At 35.3% G+C, this 18,862-nt stretch overlaps 3 protein-coding genes across 6 annotated transcripts; all 3 read right to left on the reverse strand.

The window, feature by feature from the left end:
* Positions 1–32: 32 nt before the first annotated feature.
* Positions 33–11,514, reverse strand: tctn2 (tectonic family member 2). Of its 2 annotated transcripts, XM_077241616.1 has the most exons (18): positions 11,363–11,514; positions 11,001–11,114; positions 10,442–10,515; positions 7,979–8,180; positions 6,858–6,958; positions 6,354–6,553; positions 5,585–5,705; positions 5,366–5,504; positions 4,816–4,896; positions 3,910–4,023; positions 3,706–3,780; positions 3,515–3,604; positions 3,319–3,436; positions 3,117–3,220; positions 1,620–1,758; positions 1,344–1,487; positions 947–1,035; positions 33–366 (listed from the first exon to the last, which is right to left on the reverse strand). In XM_077241616.1, exons 1-18 carry the CDS (start codon positions 11,448–11,450, stop codon positions 245–247), a joined length of 2,115 nt encoding a protein of 704 aa, XP_077097731.1. In that variant the 5' UTR covers positions 11,451–11,514; the 3' UTR covers positions 33–244. The 2 variants fall into 2 exon arrangements, with proteins under 2 accessions (XP_077097731.1, XP_077097732.1); XM_077241617.1 differs by lacking the exons at positions 10,442–10,515; positions 11,001–11,114; positions 11,363–11,514 and adding an exon at positions 10,186–10,280.
* A 230-nt stretch (positions 11,515–11,744) lies between these two features.
* On the reverse strand, positions 11,745–14,156 carry ccl19a.1 (chemokine (C-C motif) ligand 19a, tandem duplicate 1). The gene is made up of 4 exons (XM_077241620.1): positions 13,973–14,156; positions 13,006–13,129; positions 12,686–12,806; positions 11,745–12,183 (listed from the first exon to the last, which is right to left on the reverse strand). Exons 1-4 carry the CDS (start codon positions 14,046–14,048, stop codon positions 12,145–12,147), a joined length of 360 nt encoding a protein of 119 aa, XP_077097735.1. The 5' UTR covers positions 14,049–14,156; the 3' UTR covers positions 11,745–12,144.
* A 1,851-nt stretch (positions 14,157–16,007) lies between these two features.
* On the reverse strand, positions 16,008–17,255 carry ccl19a.2 (chemokine (C-C motif) ligand 19a, tandem duplicate 2). Of its 3 annotated transcripts, XM_077241622.1 has the most exons (5): positions 17,133–17,255; positions 16,945–17,026; positions 16,502–16,622; positions 16,294–16,421; positions 16,008–16,121 (listed from the first exon to the last, which is right to left on the reverse strand). In XM_077241622.1, the coding sequence occupies exons 2-4, from the start codon at positions 17,003–17,005 to the stop codon at positions 16,319–16,321; spliced, it is 285 nt and encodes a 94-aa protein (XP_077097737.1). In that variant the 5' UTR covers positions 17,006–17,026; positions 17,133–17,255; the 3' UTR covers positions 16,008–16,121; positions 16,294–16,318. The 3 variants fall into 3 exon arrangements, with proteins under 3 accessions (XP_077097737.1, XP_077097736.1, XP_077097738.1); XM_077241621.1 differs by lacking the exon at positions 17,133–17,255 and having other exon boundaries at positions 16,945–17,088; XM_077241623.1 differs by lacking the exon at positions 17,133–17,255 and having other exon boundaries at positions 16,121–16,142; positions 16,310–16,421; positions 16,945–17,088.
* Positions 17,256–18,862: the final 1,607 nt, after the last annotated feature.

Genomic DNA, 18,862 nt, shown 5'->3' on the forward strand with positions numbered 1-18,862 from the left:
GTTACATATATAGGAGTGGAAGAAACAAAATAGTTGTAACATATAAAATATATGTATATTTATTTTGCATTGTATATATTTAATAAAAAAGTACAAAAGTTGCATTTCACAAAACATAATAAATTATTTATACAGTTTATAAACCACAAAAGAAATATAATTACATCTTCACAACTATTCACAAAGAAATATGACATTTTATTTGATACATAATTTTCCTTTTCTATCTCTTGCTCTCTCGCTCTCATAATCGAGCACTGTTCCATGCCTGTCGGATTTGTCTCCATGGCGTTCCTAAAACAGACGCAGCGATGAAGAAGAACACTAGAATAAGACCCTTTGCCAGAGCCTGAGAATATGGCTCACCTGCAAAAAACAAAACAAAGCAAAAAAACATTACCTTCATATTTTAGGGAAGGGCTTAGACTAAGCCAGGATTAGGCCTTAGTACAATTAGGGCATTTAGGGAGCTTTTATAAGCGTGCCTTAGATGGTGTGCATTTTGAGACAAAACAATGGCACAGACATATATGACAGAACAAGTTGCTTTCAGTTAAAAAAGCTCAATGCATTTTAAACTATCTTAAGCTGTGTCTGTAAAACCGGGGGTATGACTTAAGGATTTAGGTTCAAATGTAGATCTATACATTTTTGTATAAGGGAAACTTTATATTTTATTTTTAAATCACCTATTTGCAGCTTACTTAAATAGTTCTGTAGTGTGACAAAATAAAAGCACAAATATTCTATATTATCCACAGATATAACAACAATGGCTTACACAAGAATTACAAAAATAGTTTTAGATGAGGTATAGCATTTCACACTGCAAGACACTGCTATTAGTGCTTCACGTTTCACATCAACTACCTAAAATACACCAAAACATGAGTGATAAACTAGTTAAAAAAATATACAAAGACACAAAGGAAATTCAAGCCCTCACCAGTGTAGTATCTTGTGAGAGGGAACGCCAGCTCAGGCCAGCACACATCATTCCGGTCACAGTCAAACTCTGTGAAGTTAATACTGAACCTGCAGAAGAGAAGATACTTCAATTCAACTTTACAGAGTTCACAAGACTGCACGACTAGCTTGGATTTGTGAAATAATGCCATAATGCAAGCAACAGATTCAAACAAATAGAAATAAGTAAAACTACTTCTGAAATGTATAACATGACATTAAGAATCTGGAATTTAGTTTATTTACATTTCAAAATAAATGTTTTATTTTTATTGCACCTTTTATCAGGGAAAAAAAAACTGTAAAAAAAAATGACAATGAAAATTTTCACTGCATCTATAATCATCAAACTCAATATGTATGCGTTTAGGACCGACCTGGATCTAGGGGGTTGTGTATTAAGAGGATTGTCAGTAAAGGTCACAGAAGAGGTCACGGGGAAATTCTGCATTAGCTCTGGGTTTACACAGGGGTTCATCCTGCCAATATCACACTGTATCCTCCATGTTGTTTCTATAAAACTGAGAATTGGAAAAAGAATGAATGGCAAACAAAATGTTCAAAACAGCATATGCATCTCTAGATACATCAAGCTCAAACATTGACAGCAATTGTTTTTGCTATCAGGATAGTGAGATGATAAGAACCTGTACCTAATCTCCACTGCCTGGATAACTGTCTGGGGCACACCCTGCACCCTGCCCGTGATGACGTGGATGTGGAGGTGGGTCGGGACGGCAGAACACTCTCCACTGCTGCCCTCTGCTGGATGACTGGAGTTCTGCAGTGATGCTGAGAGGCACAAGAGCAAGAACATCGTTTACTCATTCATTCAAAGCAGTGGTTCTCAAGCAGGAGCCGGAGGCCACTAGAGAGCCTCAGCAAACTTCTGGGGGGAAGTTATTTCAATTTAGCTATATTAACAATCTTTAAGGGATGGATTAACGCACTGTCCAGGGTGAGTGTCCAGGGCACTCGAACAGGGGGGGGTGGCAGACAAACTGCGGTGGGATCCCCCGCTCAACCATAAAATCGTCGCCAAACCCATACGCACTGCACCGCACCATTTCTCCCACCCACCCACCTCCCACTCAACAAGTAATCGGAGCACCGAAGGGCCTTTAGACCATGTCATAACCAATCCCTGACCAGAGGTACATATCAGCTTCGACAGAAGGGCCTTTGAATATTGTCTTGGAATATGGGTAGTATTGCAGTCGAAAAGGTTGTGGATCACTGACTTAAAGCAGTAGTTAACTTTTTCAAGTGGTGATTTTTTTAAACATTTTTGAAAGAAGCTTATCCAGGCTGAATTTGTTTGATCAAAAATACATTAAAAACAGTAATATTGTGAAATAGTATTACAATTTAAAATAAATACTTTTAAAGCATAATTTATTCCTGTGATGGCAAAGCTGAATTTTCAGCAGCCAATAAGCCAATCTTTAGTGTCACATGATCTTTCAGGGTGTGTGTCAATCAGCCTCGTCACTACTGGTAAATATGAACAGAGGAGCAGATATCTTTCTGTCATTATTTGTTTATTTTATTTAAAGGACATTTCCCTGCAACATTTCAGCCATAAATGAATAATAAATGTTAGCTAAATTTGAGATTTTTAGAATTTTAGAAGGATTTTAGCATTGAGACGGCCTTAAAACGTCCGACTGCCTGATCAGTGCCCTTGAACTTAGCTATTGAACTAAGGAGCTGATTGAGACACCCTCAGAAATCATTCTAATATGCTGATTTGCAGTTCAAGAAGCATTTCTTATCATGATCGATGTTGTAAACAGTTGCGTACATTTTTTTTGTGGAAGCCGTGGTAAATTTTTTTCAGGATTCTTTAAATAGAACATTTAAATAGAACAGCTTTTACATGAAAAAAAAAAACATTGTAACATTATAAATGTCTTTACTGTCACTTTTGATAAATTTAATACATTCTTGCTGAGTAAAACTAAAAGTATTAATTTCTTTAAAAAAACTTTTGAATTGTAGTTTATATAGACTTGGCGTATGTGTACATATAAAGACAGCTTGATCAGAATTCAAAGCTGCAACATTGCAGTTTATAAGATTAGGTATAAATAGACTCAAGAACAGCTTGACATATTATATTAGAGATAATTATATGATGTAGTGCTCACTAGTAATGTTGACCCAATCCACTAGGTTGGAAAAGTTTGGGTTTCCTGTTGTGGAAACGAGTGTAGCAGTCACTAATTCAGCTAGGACAGCACGCACCGTTTCTCTGTCAAATGACATGCAAAAGAAAGACTTCTGTCAAATGAAACTGTTCAATAGGAATCTTTTTTATTTTGTTCAAAAGCCTTCGGCAATGATACTCACCTCAACTGACTGCACTGTGTCACATTCAGCAAACTCACAGGAATCACACAGCCTGATGTGGAGTTGATCCCGAACAGAGCTGGTCTCAGTTCAGCAGAAGAGCATAGTCCATCTCCACCTGCACAGGACACAGAACAGGATTAAACTCATATTTTTTTGTATTCCTGTATGGATAAATATGGATATGCTACACTACCTGGCTGCCAGAGATTGATCTGGGCCCTCTGTATAACTTCTGTAGCAGAGTCAAAAATGCCACCAATCACTGGCCTCTTCACCAGGTAACCTGTGCAAACAGTAGTAATGCATAAGAAATTATTTCTGCTGGGTAAGTTTAACAATGTTCCTGAGCATCTGACGCTAAGGTATTATGGTAGTTGCTTTAACCTGAATTCCCAGAGTTTGGCTGAGATGTTTCATTTCCGTTCACAAACACTGCAGAATATCTTCTGGTCAAATATACTAGATGGGAGGTAAGAGGTAAGATTTAAAAAATATATAATAGAGAGAAAGAAATGCATGTGTAAGAAAAACGTGCAGTGAAGAGGTCTGTTATATTGAGTCAACAGGAAGACAATAACTGTGACTTACCAGGAAGCGTGATGTTTGCAGTGGTCCGTTTCACAGTAATGGCAGTGAGGCCATTCTCTCTCCAGTAAAGAGTGTAACTCAAGGCCACAACCACATTATCACACTGTTGTGGCACTAAAACAAATTAATTAAAAAAAATTATACAATGAAAAACTTTACATCAAACTTTACATATAATGTCCATTGTGCCTTCAATGTTACTTAAAGAGAAACTTTAGTCATATTTTCTGTATTATTATTTGATACGTACAATACCAAATATTTGGGGTTAGTAAGTTTTGTAGTGTTTTTTAATGAAAGAAGTCTCTTAAGCTCACGAAGGCTGCATTTATTTGATCAGAAATACAGTAAAACAATAATGTTGTTACAGTAATAATTAACTGTTTTATATTTTCTCATATTTTAAAAGTGATTTTTTTAAATTCTGAATTTTCATATCTGAATTTTCAGCATCATTACTCCAGTCTTCAGTCACAAGACCCTTCGCAAATCATTCTAATATGCTGATTTGCTGTTGAAAAAACATTTCATATTATCAATGTAGAAAACCGTTGTAGCAGTTGCTTCAATTTTGTGGAAACCGTGATACTTTTTTTCAGGATTTTTTGATTAATAGAAAGTTTAAAAGAGCAACATTTATTTGAAATATAAATGTTTTTATAACATTATAAACGTCTTTAATGTCACTTTAATTGCATCAGTTTATTGCATCCTTGCTGAAGTACTAATTTCTTTTTTTTTTAACTTGAATGCTATAGTGTATATTATTGATATTTGGTACTAAGTTATTAATCAAACTCACAAGAATTGACTAGTTCTTAATATTTTATATTATATTATCTATTATCTATAATAGATGAACTTATATTTAAATAAATAACTGCTGAAAATGTTCATACAACTGACCAGATATGGGCTCAAGAGAATTTGACAGAAATAATCTGAGGTCATTGGCTGCTTCATCCACAACTCTGACTGTGACCACACCTGGGAAGAATGCAAAAATAAGAAAAGTCTCACATATGAATATTTGCATGCATACTCAGAAAGACAACATGATTAATAGATTCATAGATTCATAAGCTACAGTATATTTATATATCTGAAGCATATAATTGAGGATAGATTCACCATTCCCGTGCTATTCCTTAAAAGCATATAGTTGTATCCTAAAACACTGTCAAAAGAGTAAAAGGCACACTGGGAAGGACATTTTCGTACTTTGCTGCCTGAAATAGCACATGGAAGATGGATCTCTGATAAACCCATCTATGTTGACATGGCATAAAAGGATTTTAGATTTTCTCACAATGTTTTATCAGATATGGAGACCTTTTTTATTTATAAAAACAGTATCTACTGCAGCATGCTACATATTCTATTATGTTGTAATATGTGGTTTATATTCTTGTGTTTGGTTGAGGGAAGCAAATAAACGGTTATATTGAATATCTACCTCCCAATCCATCTTTAACATCCAACCTCAGGTCATCTGATGGTGATGGACAGAACTGCAGCCTCCACACACACTGAGAATCAAAGTTCTCCAAAAATGCCACTGGAGCATTGTCTGCGCACTGGCCCAGTACAGAGTTCTGCTCAGAGGACAGATACACACATGCATGAATGCGTGCACTCATATAAACAGACACGTACACTAGCAATGTTATCTAACCTGTGGGATGGTGAAGTATTGGTCATCCTTAGTGAATATTGGATCCCCCTGGCGGTAGTTTATGGGAGGTACAGCAGCTGTCATCTGCGGGGCTTGGAATGATGGACTGGGCTTTGGGGAGCTGTACAAACCCATGCAAATTTAGAAAATCACCAAACATACACCCACTACCATTCAAAAGTTTGGAGTCAGTACTTTTTTTTGTTCTTTTCTACAAAATATAATACGTTTATTCACCAACAACGCATATAAATTGTTAAAAGTGACAGTAAAGACATTTATAATGTTACAAAAGATTTCTATTTCAAATAAATGCTGTTCTTTTAAACTCATTATTCATAAAATAAATAACAATGCATCACAGCGTTCAAAAAATATTAAACTGCAGAACCCGTTTCAGTTTTGTAATAATAAGAAGAAATGTTTCTTGAGCACCAAATCAGCATATTAGAATGATTTCTGAAGGATCATGTGACACTGAAGACTGGAGTAATTATGCTGTAAATTCAGCTTTGCATCACAGGAATAAATTACATTTTAAAATATATTAATTTAAAACAGAAAACACTTTCCAATATTACTGTTTTTACTGTATTTTTTAATTAAAGAAATGCAACCTTGATGAGCGTAAGATACTTTTTTCTTATTGGCCCCCAAACATTTGAACAGTAGTGTATTTTTGAATAAGTCTAATAATACATGGAGTTGTACATAAACAAAACTGAAACTGTATAGAAGATAATGCACTAGAAAAACTTCAACTCCTTACACAGTCCGACCATCATAGAAAAGTCCCAGAAAGGGGTTGTTGTCCGAGGGGGAGATGACACAGAGAAAGGGGAACCAATCAGGGTCATTTTCAGAGGACTGAGCTGAGCACTGATACTCTGGAACAGGACTGAAACTTCCCCCAAATGGTCCAGGAAGACACTGAGTCACAAACAAATGCAGAACTTCCTGAGTGCAGTCCTAAAAGAGAAAAAATACACTCATAAATAAACTAAGAACTTATCATGCCCCCCTTTGTTGATGTAAGCTTTACGAAACACTAACCTACTCTTTTTTTCTAGTTTTAGAATAGGGTTGAAAATACTATCGCAACTTCTGTTGTATGCAGCATTTAATGTAGGGCTTAGCAAAGTGTCAACTGGATCAACAGCAGAATCCCATTGAAAAGGACTGATGTATTAGAGACAGATGTTTAACTGTCCACCTATCATGATTAAATACATTTACCTAATAAACTAAACTTTCTCCAAGCTTTAATTATTACCTGGTCACAACAGCAGCGTATGTCACACTCGCCAAGGGAAACATCACATGGGCAGCTGCCGAGGGGCTGAAACACTTGGTTGGGAATGGCTGTTTTATTTTCTGCAAAAAAATCAAATATGCATTATGATATAATACAAGAAACATTTACGTATTTAAGATTTCTCTATGAAAAAGTACTATAGTGGTACCATGGTACAAATGATGGTCTCAGAGGGTAATGCCAAGATTGCATGCAATTAGGTGGACAATTTTATCTGAAGTGACATTGCATTAAGGGAATACATATACCGGTTATCAGTTCTAGAATTCCCTGCGAATTAAACCCAAGACCTTGATATTATTAGCACCATGCTTGTGATGTTCCTCAAATTTACTTCTGCTAAATTAATATATGCAAACAAAAATGATTAAATGACAGCAATATTAAACAAACCATGGAATATGGAATATACTTTATCGCTGATTTGGCTTCATTTTATAATTGTAAATTTTGCAACATCGACACTGTTATTGAAATGAATTGAATCAACAATGAACGTACTCAAAGTGAATAATGACACTATTGTCTTCTGTAGAGCTCCTTATAGCTAAACTGAACACGATGAACTTCACACAGTAATTTAACTGAACTGAATCAACAATGAACAGAGCTGAATAATGACAGTATTGTCCACTTTGGACATTCTACTAACTACAAGTAACTACATGTCAACTAACTCTCATTCATTTGCAACTACAAGTAAACTAGAATTAGAGAATAAAACTATAATAGAGAGTAAAACTCATTAGAGAATTAGTAGACTGTTACGTTAAGGTTAGGATTAGGGTTAGTAGAATAAGTTGATATGTTCTTGCAAAGTTCCGTAAAATGTCTGTTGAGAGAGCATCAAAATAAAGTGTTAGCAGATATTAAGCAGACAGTCTCCTAATACTCTAATGATTGCTAGATGACATGTAGTTGCAACAGAGAGACATTAGGACAATGTCTAATTGTATAAAGTGCTTTATAAATAAAGGTGACTTTACTAAACATCAAAAATATAGTCCCACCGTGATTCTAAAAACCTCTAGGTTGTACTACAGCACTTCAAATTCAGTAACATGAAAAAAGACACTAACCAGAAAGGGGTTTGTTGGGGAAGGTCTGAGCATAAATATGGGTCTGTATGATGAGTGAGGCTTTTGGGGCTTCATCAACACATGCAGACACAAGGAGAGTCTCCTGGAGACAGAGCGGCTCCAGGCAGCAGTCCGGGACAGATGTTTCATTCCCACACAGCTGCAGACTGCGGTTGAGACTCACTTGCACCCGGAAGGCATTCTGACATATTGGTATTCAACAGAAAGAATATATGGTATTCAAAATTCAATATTGCAAAGTTACAGTATTGCTTATGTTTTGTCTCGTTTTCTCAACGTATAAACTTGGGCATTCCACTTTGAAATAAATAGCACATACACTACCGTTCAAAATGTAAGATTTTTATTTAAGGAATTAAAATCCTGTTCACAACAAGAATGATAACTATAAAGATAACTATGTTCGCGTCCACACCAGCGGGCGATATCGTTCTTCTGTTAATTGTAAGCGCGCACTGTAGGTTTTTTCATCAGTGCGCTGGTTGTATAAACATAGCCATTATGTTAAGACAGTGTCTTAAGTTCTGGTGTGACCCAATAGAAGTTAGTCTGGGGATGTCACTTTTACTTTTCAGTATTAAATTAGGCTAATCTACGTTTTTATGTAACTGATTTAAAAAAGCTATGAACACTCTTAAAGAAAGAAAAAAAGGTGTCTAACTTGTAAGACTAGTCTTAGCGGTTTATGCAGCCGGCCCATGCTGCTTAAAATGCTCAAGCTCTTTAAAGCAGGATGGATTCTGATTGGCTGTCAATGTTTTTATCTTTCATCAGCTGGAAAAAAAAATCATTCTGAAAGTGATTCCAACTATATCATTTCATTGTGCAGTTAGCGTTATAGCTGTGGTGTGAACTCTGTGAACTATGCTAGTGTATAATGTGGTGTATTTCAGGTTAGGTGAGGTCAAAATGTCAAAATGTATAGTTGAGCCGCTCATTCTGGTTTGTCAAACTCGAATGTCAGGGATATTCCTAGCATGTTTATTGAAGTCAACCGGATTATTTTTCCACCATGAAATTAGTTAAGTTTTCATATGAACAACAGATATTAATGTACAAATTTCAAGGTCAGATCCATTTCATACAATGACCTGAAGCAATGTTTTTTATGTTTTTAAAAGAAGTCTCTTATGCTCACCAATACTTATTTGATCAAAAATACTGTAAAAACAGTAATATTGTGAAATATTATTACAATTTAAAATAACAGTTTTCTGTTTATTTTCAAATAAACAGACATTTTAAAATGTAATTTATTCCTGGGATGCAAAGCTTAATTTTTTCCAGCATCGTTACTCTAGGCTTCAGTGTCACATGATCTTTCAGAAATAAATCTAATATGCTGATTAGCTGCTAAAAAAAGATTTCTTATCATTTCTTATTATTAACAGTTGTGTTGCTTAATATTTTTTGTGAACGACCAAGGATTCTTTGATGAATAGAAAGCACTGGTTTGAAATAGAAAGATTTTGTAACATTATAAATATCTTTACTGTTACTTTTAATTAATTTAATGCATTTTTCCTCAATAAAAGTATTAATTAATTAGGGTCCAGTTCTTGCTATTAACTAGTTGCTTATTAGCATGCATATTACTAGGATACTGGCTGTTTAATAGTAACTACAAAGCACATATTAATGCCTTATTATGCATGACCATATTCTACATCCCTTTATCCTAACCAATACCTAAACTTAACAACTACCCTACTATTAATAGTACCTACTTTACAACATAACAACTATTTATAAGCAACTATTAATTTATTAGGCGTGTATTGAGGCAAAAGTTGTAGTTAGTTAATAGTGAGAATCAAACCTTAATCTAAAGTGTGACCAAAAAAATCTTACAGATCGCAGAAGATACTTCCTTACCAAAGCAACTTACAAGAAAGTGCCATTTCACAACAGTGAAAATTACCACAAAAAGTACCGACTGTTTGAATACTCTATTAAATTCTAAAGTAACTGCTACGCCCTGTGCTGAGATGCCTAAAGAAAAAGAAAGGAAAGTAGTTTCTCATTTTACTTTGACGTCACCCAAAATATTATTAAAAATCCCTGGGCAAATTCTTCAGCTCATAATACGCATCTCTCTACAAACTATTTCCCTGATAGGGCTACACAGAAAAATAGAAGGCGGAATTTCAGTCATTCACAAAAACGTGATGCGTAGGTGATCACACCCTGCTTAATGCCAGGTTGACTGGAATAAACGTTAATAATACAGATTGCATTTTCCTGTTGTTTCACCGGGGACTTTGCAAGTTAATATCTTGATTCTCATAAACTGTTGGAAATTCTTTCCATGTTACATAGCTATATTTTCCATGTTGGAGATTTTGAGCACCTTCTAAACAGAATAAAGATAGAGATTTATTAAACAGTATTTGCCCTTCAATACTGCATAAAGCTACAGTTAATGTGGCAGAATCAACTCACCTTCCCTATTAATTCATATGAAAGATTCCACTGTGTTTGATAAACCGGCACACAAGATGACAATGGGATGCTTCCTGAAGTAGTTCACAATGAAAACATTGTTGAAGTTAAAATATTACAGTTATGCATGGGTAACACTTAACAATAAGGTTCCATTTGTTAACATTAGTTAATTCATTAGTTAACGTGAACTAACAATGCTTTTAAAATGCTTAGTTCATCAAAATATGAAAATTCTATCATTATTTACTCACCCTCAAGCTGTTCCAAAACTGCATGAGTTTCTTTCTTCTGCTGAACACAAAAGAAGATATTTTGAAGACATTGACTTCAACTGCCTGGTTACCGAGATTCTTCAAAATATCTTCTTTTGTGTTCAGCAGAAGAAAGAAATTTAAACAGGTTTGGAACAACTTGAGGGTGAGTAAATGACAGAATTTTCATTTTAGGGTGAACTATCCATTTAATGCATTAACTAATGTTAACTAATGGGACCTTACAGTCATGTGAGTAGTATTTGTTGTAGTAGTTTAATAGAAATATTGTGGTAATTCTCTACCTGTGGCATTCGAGGATGAAACAGCACTGATGCTGAAGGAAATGCCAGACACGTTTCCGACCAGAAATGATGATATTCTTGGACCAGATGCCAGAATAAACGCAGGCTGAAACACTGAAATAATCATAAATATTCCCTATTGATTTCAGATGTAACTTTATATTACGATTGACTCTGGAATGCAAGGGTTTATTTACATATTTATGGAGTTATTCATTAATATATGCTTTATTAATATTTAATTATAAATTCAAGCTTGCGTTTCTCCATGGCAACAATATGTTTGCTAACAGTTATCCAGCTAACTGGCTTCTGTTCACGGGTTTTCTTACTGATATTTCATTTATTCAAAACTCACTTACCAACATTACAAATAGTTCCGTCATTTAAGAGCATAATAATTATACACAGAAAATGAAATACGACGTGAGAGCCTGAAAATCGTGTCATATTGTGGCGTTGGTCTGACTAGTCCTCTTCTTCGTGATAGCTTGATGGCTCGCTACACAGAAGAAGAGATCAGATCAGCTCATTTGCGCCGCTCAGTGGCGTTTAGCGCTTCTGTGTGTGTGTGTGTGTGTGTGTGTGTGTGTGTGTGTGTGTGTGTGTGTGTGTGCATACATTATATAAACAAACTTTTATGTTAGATTAATCGATTTGACAGTTACTACCCAGCAGCAGCACTATATGCATTTATCATTCCTAAGTCAGAACGTCACATAAAGAATACAGTCCCACCAATAATTGTGTTTGTCAATTAATTTATTAAATTCAACAAGATGATTATATAAAAATACAACAAACAAACAGAAAAAAATGTATTTGTGAATAATAAGATCACACAATGGCCTGATTTTGTCATAGGCAATGCTGAATGAGGAAGAAGTGGAGTTTTTACCCCCTTTATTATTAAACAGAAAGATGTTAGCTGCCACTGAATGTGTGTGTGTGTGTGTGTGTGTGTGTGTGTGTGTGTGTGTGTGTGTGTGTGTGTGTGTGTGTGTGTGTGTGTGTGTGTGTGTGTGTGTGTGTGTGCGTGCGTGCGTGCGTGTGTGTGTGTGTGTGTGTGTGTGTGTGTGTGTGTGTGTGTGTGTGTGTGTGTGTGTGTGTGTGTGTGTGTGTGTTCGTGTGTGTGTGTGTTCACTCAAATAGTCGGATTCTTCAGGGCATGACAGCGTTTCTCCTGAAATACAAGCACACAAAACACACCATTAGTTAAAGCCTGCTTATAAAGATATTTCACTTGACTGTCAACGTCAAATTTAATAGTTCTAATTTTTACTGTTGCATTCCTTTCAGAATTCTGATACAAATTCTAATTGCATTGTTTGAAATAGAGATCTGCTGCACATGCTTAAATGCTCGACTGAGTCCAAGTCTGAGTCCACAGTGTTGGTGGTCTGTTTGAAGCTGAGTAAATTTGCCGTAGGAGGATGTTTTGGCTTGTGGTTTCATAGTTGAATAGTTTGTGGTTTTGAATGAGTAAGACAATAACATCCAAATCAAGATCTACTACATATAAACAATGTCATGAGTCAGAGGAAACCAGAGAAGAGAAAGTGGCCTGCTGCAGGACTTCTGCAATAACAATGACATGCCTATGTTGTGCAACCGGTTTTATGTCATCCGACAACTGAGGAAATAAAACCATCAAGCTACTGAATAAATCTGAGGTAAATACATACACTGAATTTGATTTCTTTGCACTTCTTGAGCCTAGTGTCCAGAAACTTGATATTCTCTTTAACCCACTGCTCTTCAGCGGCAGGCGGGGAGCAAAGTTTCCGACCTTTCCTGGTTAGGAATCTGAAAGATAATTGATTTTTGTGCATTATTTGACTAGAACAGACAATTAGAGCATTGTTAATACACACTTTCACATCTGCTCTGCTTAGAAATGTGATCATAAATAGTTTCATTCTCTCCCAGGCTCCCACACATAACCCAGGATTTTGAACTGCATGTAAATATCCAGTACTTTCCAGTGTTTGATGAATATACTTACATAACAGCATCACGGGGGCAGCCGTCAAATTTGAACTGCTTCCGGTAAGTGAGGAGGAGGTGTTTAGGAATGGATTTATGGCTGACCGTCAGGCAACAGTCCAATGCTAAGTCTGCCTGAGCCTCTGAGAAAGATTAAGACAAAAGGGAAATAGACATGATGAGAGACAAGAGATGGGAAGACAGGAAAAGGAGGGATCAGCACCACCTGTGTCTGCCTCTAGAGAAGTCTCGAAAACATATGTGTGTAAGAAAAACAACATTTCTTGGCATAAAAGATGTATTGTGCATAATTTACTGTGCTGTACAAGCGAAACAAATGTGAAATGCACAGCTGGGATCGAGTGGGAATAACAACTAGCCTATAACTAAGATTAAACTGTTTACTAAACATGTTGTTTATGTTATGTTACATTTATTTTGTTCATTTGTTTTTTAAATTAATAGAAAAATGTCTGTCAAAAATCTGTAACATTATATATATATATATATTTTGTTGCAAGATTATGCAGTGTGCAGAACTTCTGCTTTATCCTTACTTTAAAAGTAATGATTACTAATAATTGTTAAATTATTGATAAATTATATATGTATACATAATGTAATAAATATATATATATATATATATATAACACATGATGTCTATATTATATGCATATAAGCTAATGAATAATATTATAAATATTTGTGTATTATGAATTTTAAAATTATTTAATATATGAATAATACATGCTATATCATGAATAATAATAATAAAACATAATAATAATAATAATATAACTTTAAATAACAAAATTGATGACTCAATTAAAGTCTTAAGTTTATTAGATTTTAGTTCATCTGAAAAAATAGATGGGATTTTTTTTCTCAAATTGTTGAGTTGTGTGACACATCTGCAATCATATATCAGAAGAAATGAATGAAATAAGCACATGCAATGGATGAAGGAAGAAAACATGAGCGTTTACCTGCGGGACTGCAGTAGAGAACGAACGCCAGTACACAGAGACTCACACTCAGCGCAGGAATAACGGATGAAGCCATGGCAACGGGAACAGAAGAAGATGCTGGAACAAGTGTTGAGTCTTTCCTGCTCAAGTGGCTGGAAGATCTTTTTCTCTTTCCTGACACTCTCCTCTCATCGCTCCATCACTCCCGTTTTATACAATCTTAAGTTTCACTATGACATAGTCCCTCCCCGTCATGTAAAAAAAAAAAAAATATTCAAAGCAGGAGAGGCTGAACCAGAGGTTGTGACCTGGACAATTTTTTTTATTTTTTTTATTATTTTTTTAAATGAGGGCCTGTTTACAGCACAATGCACCACATTCTCTGTATCTGTTCCTCACTCTCTCTTTTCTCTTTTCCCATATATGCCCACTCTCACAGACTTTCACATACTTTCTCACTCAAAGGCCAATAGTCTGGCAGATGTTTCAATATGACTGATGAAGTATAGTTCAGCTAAACCTGCCAAACTGAATAGTTTGCTCGACTTATTGCCAATGCAGAGCCGGAATTTCCAGAGGGTTAAAAAAAAGGAACGATATCTGTTAATGTTTACTTAGTGTTACACAGTTAATTATTATTGGTGTGTGTGTGTGTAGTTCAGGTAAACCCTATTTTAAAATCTTTCATAAAGACAATATCTGTAATCCTTGTCCCTGTGGAGACATGTGCAGGGTAGGTTTAGGTTTAGGAGATAGAATATACAGATTGTAAAGTATAAAAATCATTATCTACATGGAAAGTCCCCATAAAACATGAAAACACAACACGTGTGCCTGCACGCGCGTGTGTATGTGTGTGTGGGAAACTACATAGTGAATTCTGTTGGGTTTATTGTAAAAGTTTGACTGTCAAAGCACAACTTTATGTACTGTTTACAGTATGTACTAATAGATTGGCTTAATGGTTGAACATTTAGGGTTGTAAACAGATGGTTATTAGATTCAATTCTTAAATGTGTAGCAATAAAAATTTAGATCAAATCTAACAGTATTATGAAAAATGCCTTTCTATTCAGCATTGTCATTGTGCATTTGAATAAAACAGAGGATTCACAAAATTTCAGCAAGCACACCATCTATTTCTAAATATATGCCGATTATCAAGGATTTTCATCACTCTTTCAAGCATTTGACAAAATATAACAACAAAAAAATGGAAAGTAACCGCATTGTGCATGAACATCTGCATCGTCGTGTTTGTAACGACAACATTTACATCAGACATCAAACAAGTTTACAACGGGAGTTTCTGCCATTTCAAACAGTATCATTTAAAAGTTTGGGGTCAGTAAGATTTTTTTGGAAAGAAATTAATACTTTTATTCCGCAAGAATGAATTAAATTAATCAAAAGTGATGTTACAAAAGATTTCTTTTTCAAATAAATGCTGTCCATTTGAACTTTGCAATCAAAGAATCTTGAAACAATATTCACAATTTTCAATATTGATAAAAAATAAATACATGTTTTTGAAGCAAATCTGGATATTAGAATGCTTTCTGAAGGATCATGTGACACTGAAGAAGAGTAATGATGCTGAAAAATAATCTTTGCATATTTGAAATAAATTACATTTTAATATATATTCAAATAGAAACAGTTATTTTAAATTTTAATAATATTTCCCAATATTACTGATTTTACTGTGATTTTGATTAAATAAATGAAGCCTTTGAAAGCATAAAAGACTTCTTCCAAGAAAGTCTTGAAAAGGCATATTACTGCATCTTGTCCAGAAGGACAAATGAAGGAGAAACAACACTGCAGATGAAATAATTGCGGTGAACAGGAGATTTAACAAAATTAATTTATTTGAAAACATTATTTGAAAAAATTTCCAGTCACACATACATATAACAGATGTCCTAAAAATACAGATACAGCTTACATGAAACCTCGTGCAAGTGTATGAGACTCACAATCTACAGAAAGACAGTACAGTCAACTATAAACAACGTACATTGCGCAAATAGCATATCTGCATTTAATCATTTACAACGTTCAAAATACTTTGTAAATATTTGTTGTAAATAAAAATCACTGTCGCAGTTGGTGATTTAGTGAAGTCACTTCCTGTGTATTCAGTGTTGCTCAGTGCAGCTATAGGGTCATCATGTTCACCTCCGGTCTGTAAAGCAGGAAAACGAAACCAGATTAAGAAAAGCTTTTAAGGAAGAAGAACTGCACAACTTCTGCTAAATGTCTGATTCCACTTAATAGATATGTGAGATATCACAGGACTAAGAGAGCAGAACTAAATCTTGAAAAGGGACATGTAGTGGGAGTTGTTAGTACCATGTGATCCTACTGAGGAGTTTTCTTCTTGTCCAGGCGTGAGATGATTTTGGTAACCCAGCTGTTTTTCTGTGGTGGAGAGCACAGTTTCTTGCCCTTTTTTGTGATGAATCTATGGGAACATATGGGAAACATGCATTAATACGATCCTAGTTTATCAATGAAGCCAATTGGGAATCAACTGATACTTACACAGTAGCTTCAATGGGACATCCAGTGTCTGTGGATTGATGAATGTAGGATGCAACAATTTGTATTGGGATACGAGTGTCCTTGGTGGTCAGACAGCAGTCCACAGCTGTGTCTGAAAATGCTGAGAACGAAAGGTTCCCATTAGTTATGCTTGTCACTGGAAATCCCCCCTCATTTAATGTGTACTTGACCCCCTCCAAGAACAAAACTGGGTCTGTTTCTGGACTTACAGGAACTTGCTCCCACAGTTACTATAACTGAATCTTTGAGAAGAACAAGTCAGCACAGTCAAAGCCAAGAATTGCTCTATTTATCAATGGCTGGAAATCTTAAGCTGCAGACAGTCCTCATTTTCGATTTGAAATTCTGCTGGATGCTTCTGAGAAGTTGCAAGTGTGTGTGTCATGAGAGTAAGTGTTTCAATGTTTCAGTTCGAGTCTTACCTTCTATGTTGCCCCAGAGGACTGCAGTAATGACCAGGAGAGTTACTGTTGAAGTCTGCATTCTTGTCTTTATGTTTGATCTCTGCAAGAGTATCAGACAAATGTGCACAGGTGTGACATGCAGGTATCAGGTGCATGTATTTATACACAAAAAATTAACACACTTTCACTTTCACACTAAGACTTACCGCAACTGTTCCACCCCTACTCGTAAATCCAGCAGTTTAATTTGGCTTCACCAGTCTCACATTTTTTCACAAGTCTTGTCCCCCTCAATTCCAGTATAATTCTCTGCAGGGGTGCATGACCTGATCCTTGGGCACAAACAAATCTTACTTAACTGAAATCTCAGTGAAATATTTCGTTGTTGTTTTTTATCAGGGTTGCAATGCAGCATTGCATAACGGTTTAGTGCTGATAGCTTTCGTTTTCTCTACAGAACCTATTCATATAGTGATCTGATTTAGTAACTTTAGACTTGGGGAATGTGTTCCAAAAGTCTGAGACTACCAGTGAAAATATTTCACCTGCATTTATTTCTAATTTAATACCTTTTTATTCATATTTAACAATAATATTATTAATATAAATATACATCACTAATACATTTATTAAATATCTTTTTAATTTGACATTTTCAAATACTTTTCAATAGCCTCAGACTTTTGGACCCCACTGTATTTCAGTTCAGCATACTATAAAAATTCCTATATTTCACAAAATGCAGTTCAAACCCGGATAGAAACTGATGGGTGAAATGAATTTTCTGGGAAATGTCTTTAATGGAGACAGAATAATAATACACATAATCTAGATCTTTCAAAACCCTTCTGTACAACAAAGAGGCATTTCAAGTGATCAAGACATGTCATTATCTTAATAATGAATAGTTTGAATGCCTTTTGACATATGAAAGCTTTGCAAGGATCAGAGGGTGTGTGATTTTCCGTGAAGCAACAACGCCAAGAGCATCAATATTGTCAAGAGACTAAAGGGAAATCTGCCCCCACAATGCATCACTGACCTGTCCTGAGCTGAACTGCTAAATGAAAGCTTAATTTTCAAAAGCACAGCCCTCCAACCATTTATGCACGCCTTAGTTTCGTTTTTATGAATACCTAACTTTCAATTTCTCCGTTCTGATTTACTGTAGCTTTCCGAAATCAACAGTCTATATGTGGATAACCTGTCATTTTCAGATTAGAATGAAAAAAAACTTGCTATGAAGTTTAAACATATACCAACGTTTAGAGATTTTATTCTGCACATCCTATATAAAATATAGTGCAGTGGTAGTACCATGGTACAGTAATGTTTCATCAAATTTTCCTCATGTTTCTTTACATTTTCTATACAGTCATCACTACATACCTCTGTATACTTCATAGGACTACAATAACTTTGTTTTTGCATCATATTTTTTTAAATATTTGCACCAACAGCTCACTCCACTTTGGGATGAAGCTGATTATTTTCATCATATCTTTTTGTGTTACTTTGCAATTGCAATTGGAACCTTTGCTTTTATTCTGTTCAAGAGCATTCTGCAAAAAACATTCATAGAACACAAGCAGAACAAATTTTGGTGCATGGTTCTTACAGCTATTTCAAATTGCTTACACACTAAAAGTGGAACTTGATGCACACTCAGTGAAACCATTCACTCATGTACAGATTCTTCAGACCAAGTCTGCAAAAATGCAAGCACATTTTATGCTTTACACTCAGTTTGAAATTGAAAAACAAGCAATAAGATCATTCTCTGAAGTGGCCGAAAGAAGCAGCCAGTGGATATGGATTAAGCGGAAGGACCCTTTCTGGGCTTCAAGAGCATCAACATGACCCGCTCACTAATCCACTCCATACCCCACTTGAGAACCCAGGTCACAACCCTCCAGGAAGAGGGTGAACAAGGTAT

This window comes from Siphateles boraxobius, unplaced genomic scaffold (genome assembly GCF_051911475.1).
Source record: "Siphateles boraxobius isolate OS27281-9 unplaced genomic scaffold, OSU_SipBor_1 24, whole genome shotgun sequence".
NCBI classification, from domain to species: domain Eukaryota; kingdom Metazoa; phylum Chordata; class Actinopteri; order Cypriniformes; family Leuciscidae; genus Siphateles; species Siphateles boraxobius.

What these genes read in the sequence shown, in the direction of transcription:
- tctn2 (XM_077241616.1), bottom strand. Translation starts at nt 11,450, where the DNA reads ATGACACGATTTTCAGGCTCTCACGTCGTATTTCATTTTCTGTGTATA. An exon ending in TACGCTGCTGTTGTGACCAG is followed by an intron (nt 6,554 to 6,857) that starts GTAATAATTAAA and finishes TTTCTCTTTTAG; the next exon opens with GACTGCACTCAGGAAGTTCT. An exon ending in TGTTAAAGATGGATTGGGAG is followed by an intron (nt 4,897 to 5,365) that starts GTAGATATTCAA and finishes CATTCTTCCCAG; the next exon opens with GTGTGGTCACAGTCAGAGTT.
- ccl19a.1 (XM_077241620.1), bottom strand. Translation starts at nt 14,048, where the DNA reads ATGGCTTCATCCGTTATTCCTGCGCTGAGTGTGAGTCTCTGTGTACTG. An exon ending in TCTCTACTGCAGTCCCGCAG is followed by an intron (nt 13,130 to 13,972) that starts GTAAACGCTCAT and finishes AATCTTTCTCAG; the next exon opens with AGGCTCAGGCAGACTTAGCA. An exon ending in TGCCCCCGTGATGCTGTTAT is followed by an intron (nt 12,807 to 13,005) that starts GTAAGTATATTC and finishes ATTATCTTTCAG; the next exon opens with ATTCCTAACCAGGAAAGGTC.
- ccl19a.2 (XM_077241622.1), bottom strand. Translation starts at nt 17,005, where the DNA reads ATGCAGACTTCAACAGTAACTCTCCTGGTCATTACTGCAGTCCTCTGG. An exon ending in CCTCTGGGGCAACATAGAAG is followed by an intron (nt 16,623 to 16,944) that starts GTAAGACTCGAA and finishes TTTCGTTCTCAG; the next exon opens with CATTTTCAGACACAGCTGTG. An exon ending in TGTCCCATTGAAGCTACTGT is followed by an intron (nt 16,422 to 16,501) that starts GTAAGTATCAGT and finishes ATGTTCCCATAG; the next exon opens with ATTCATCACAAAAAAGGGCA.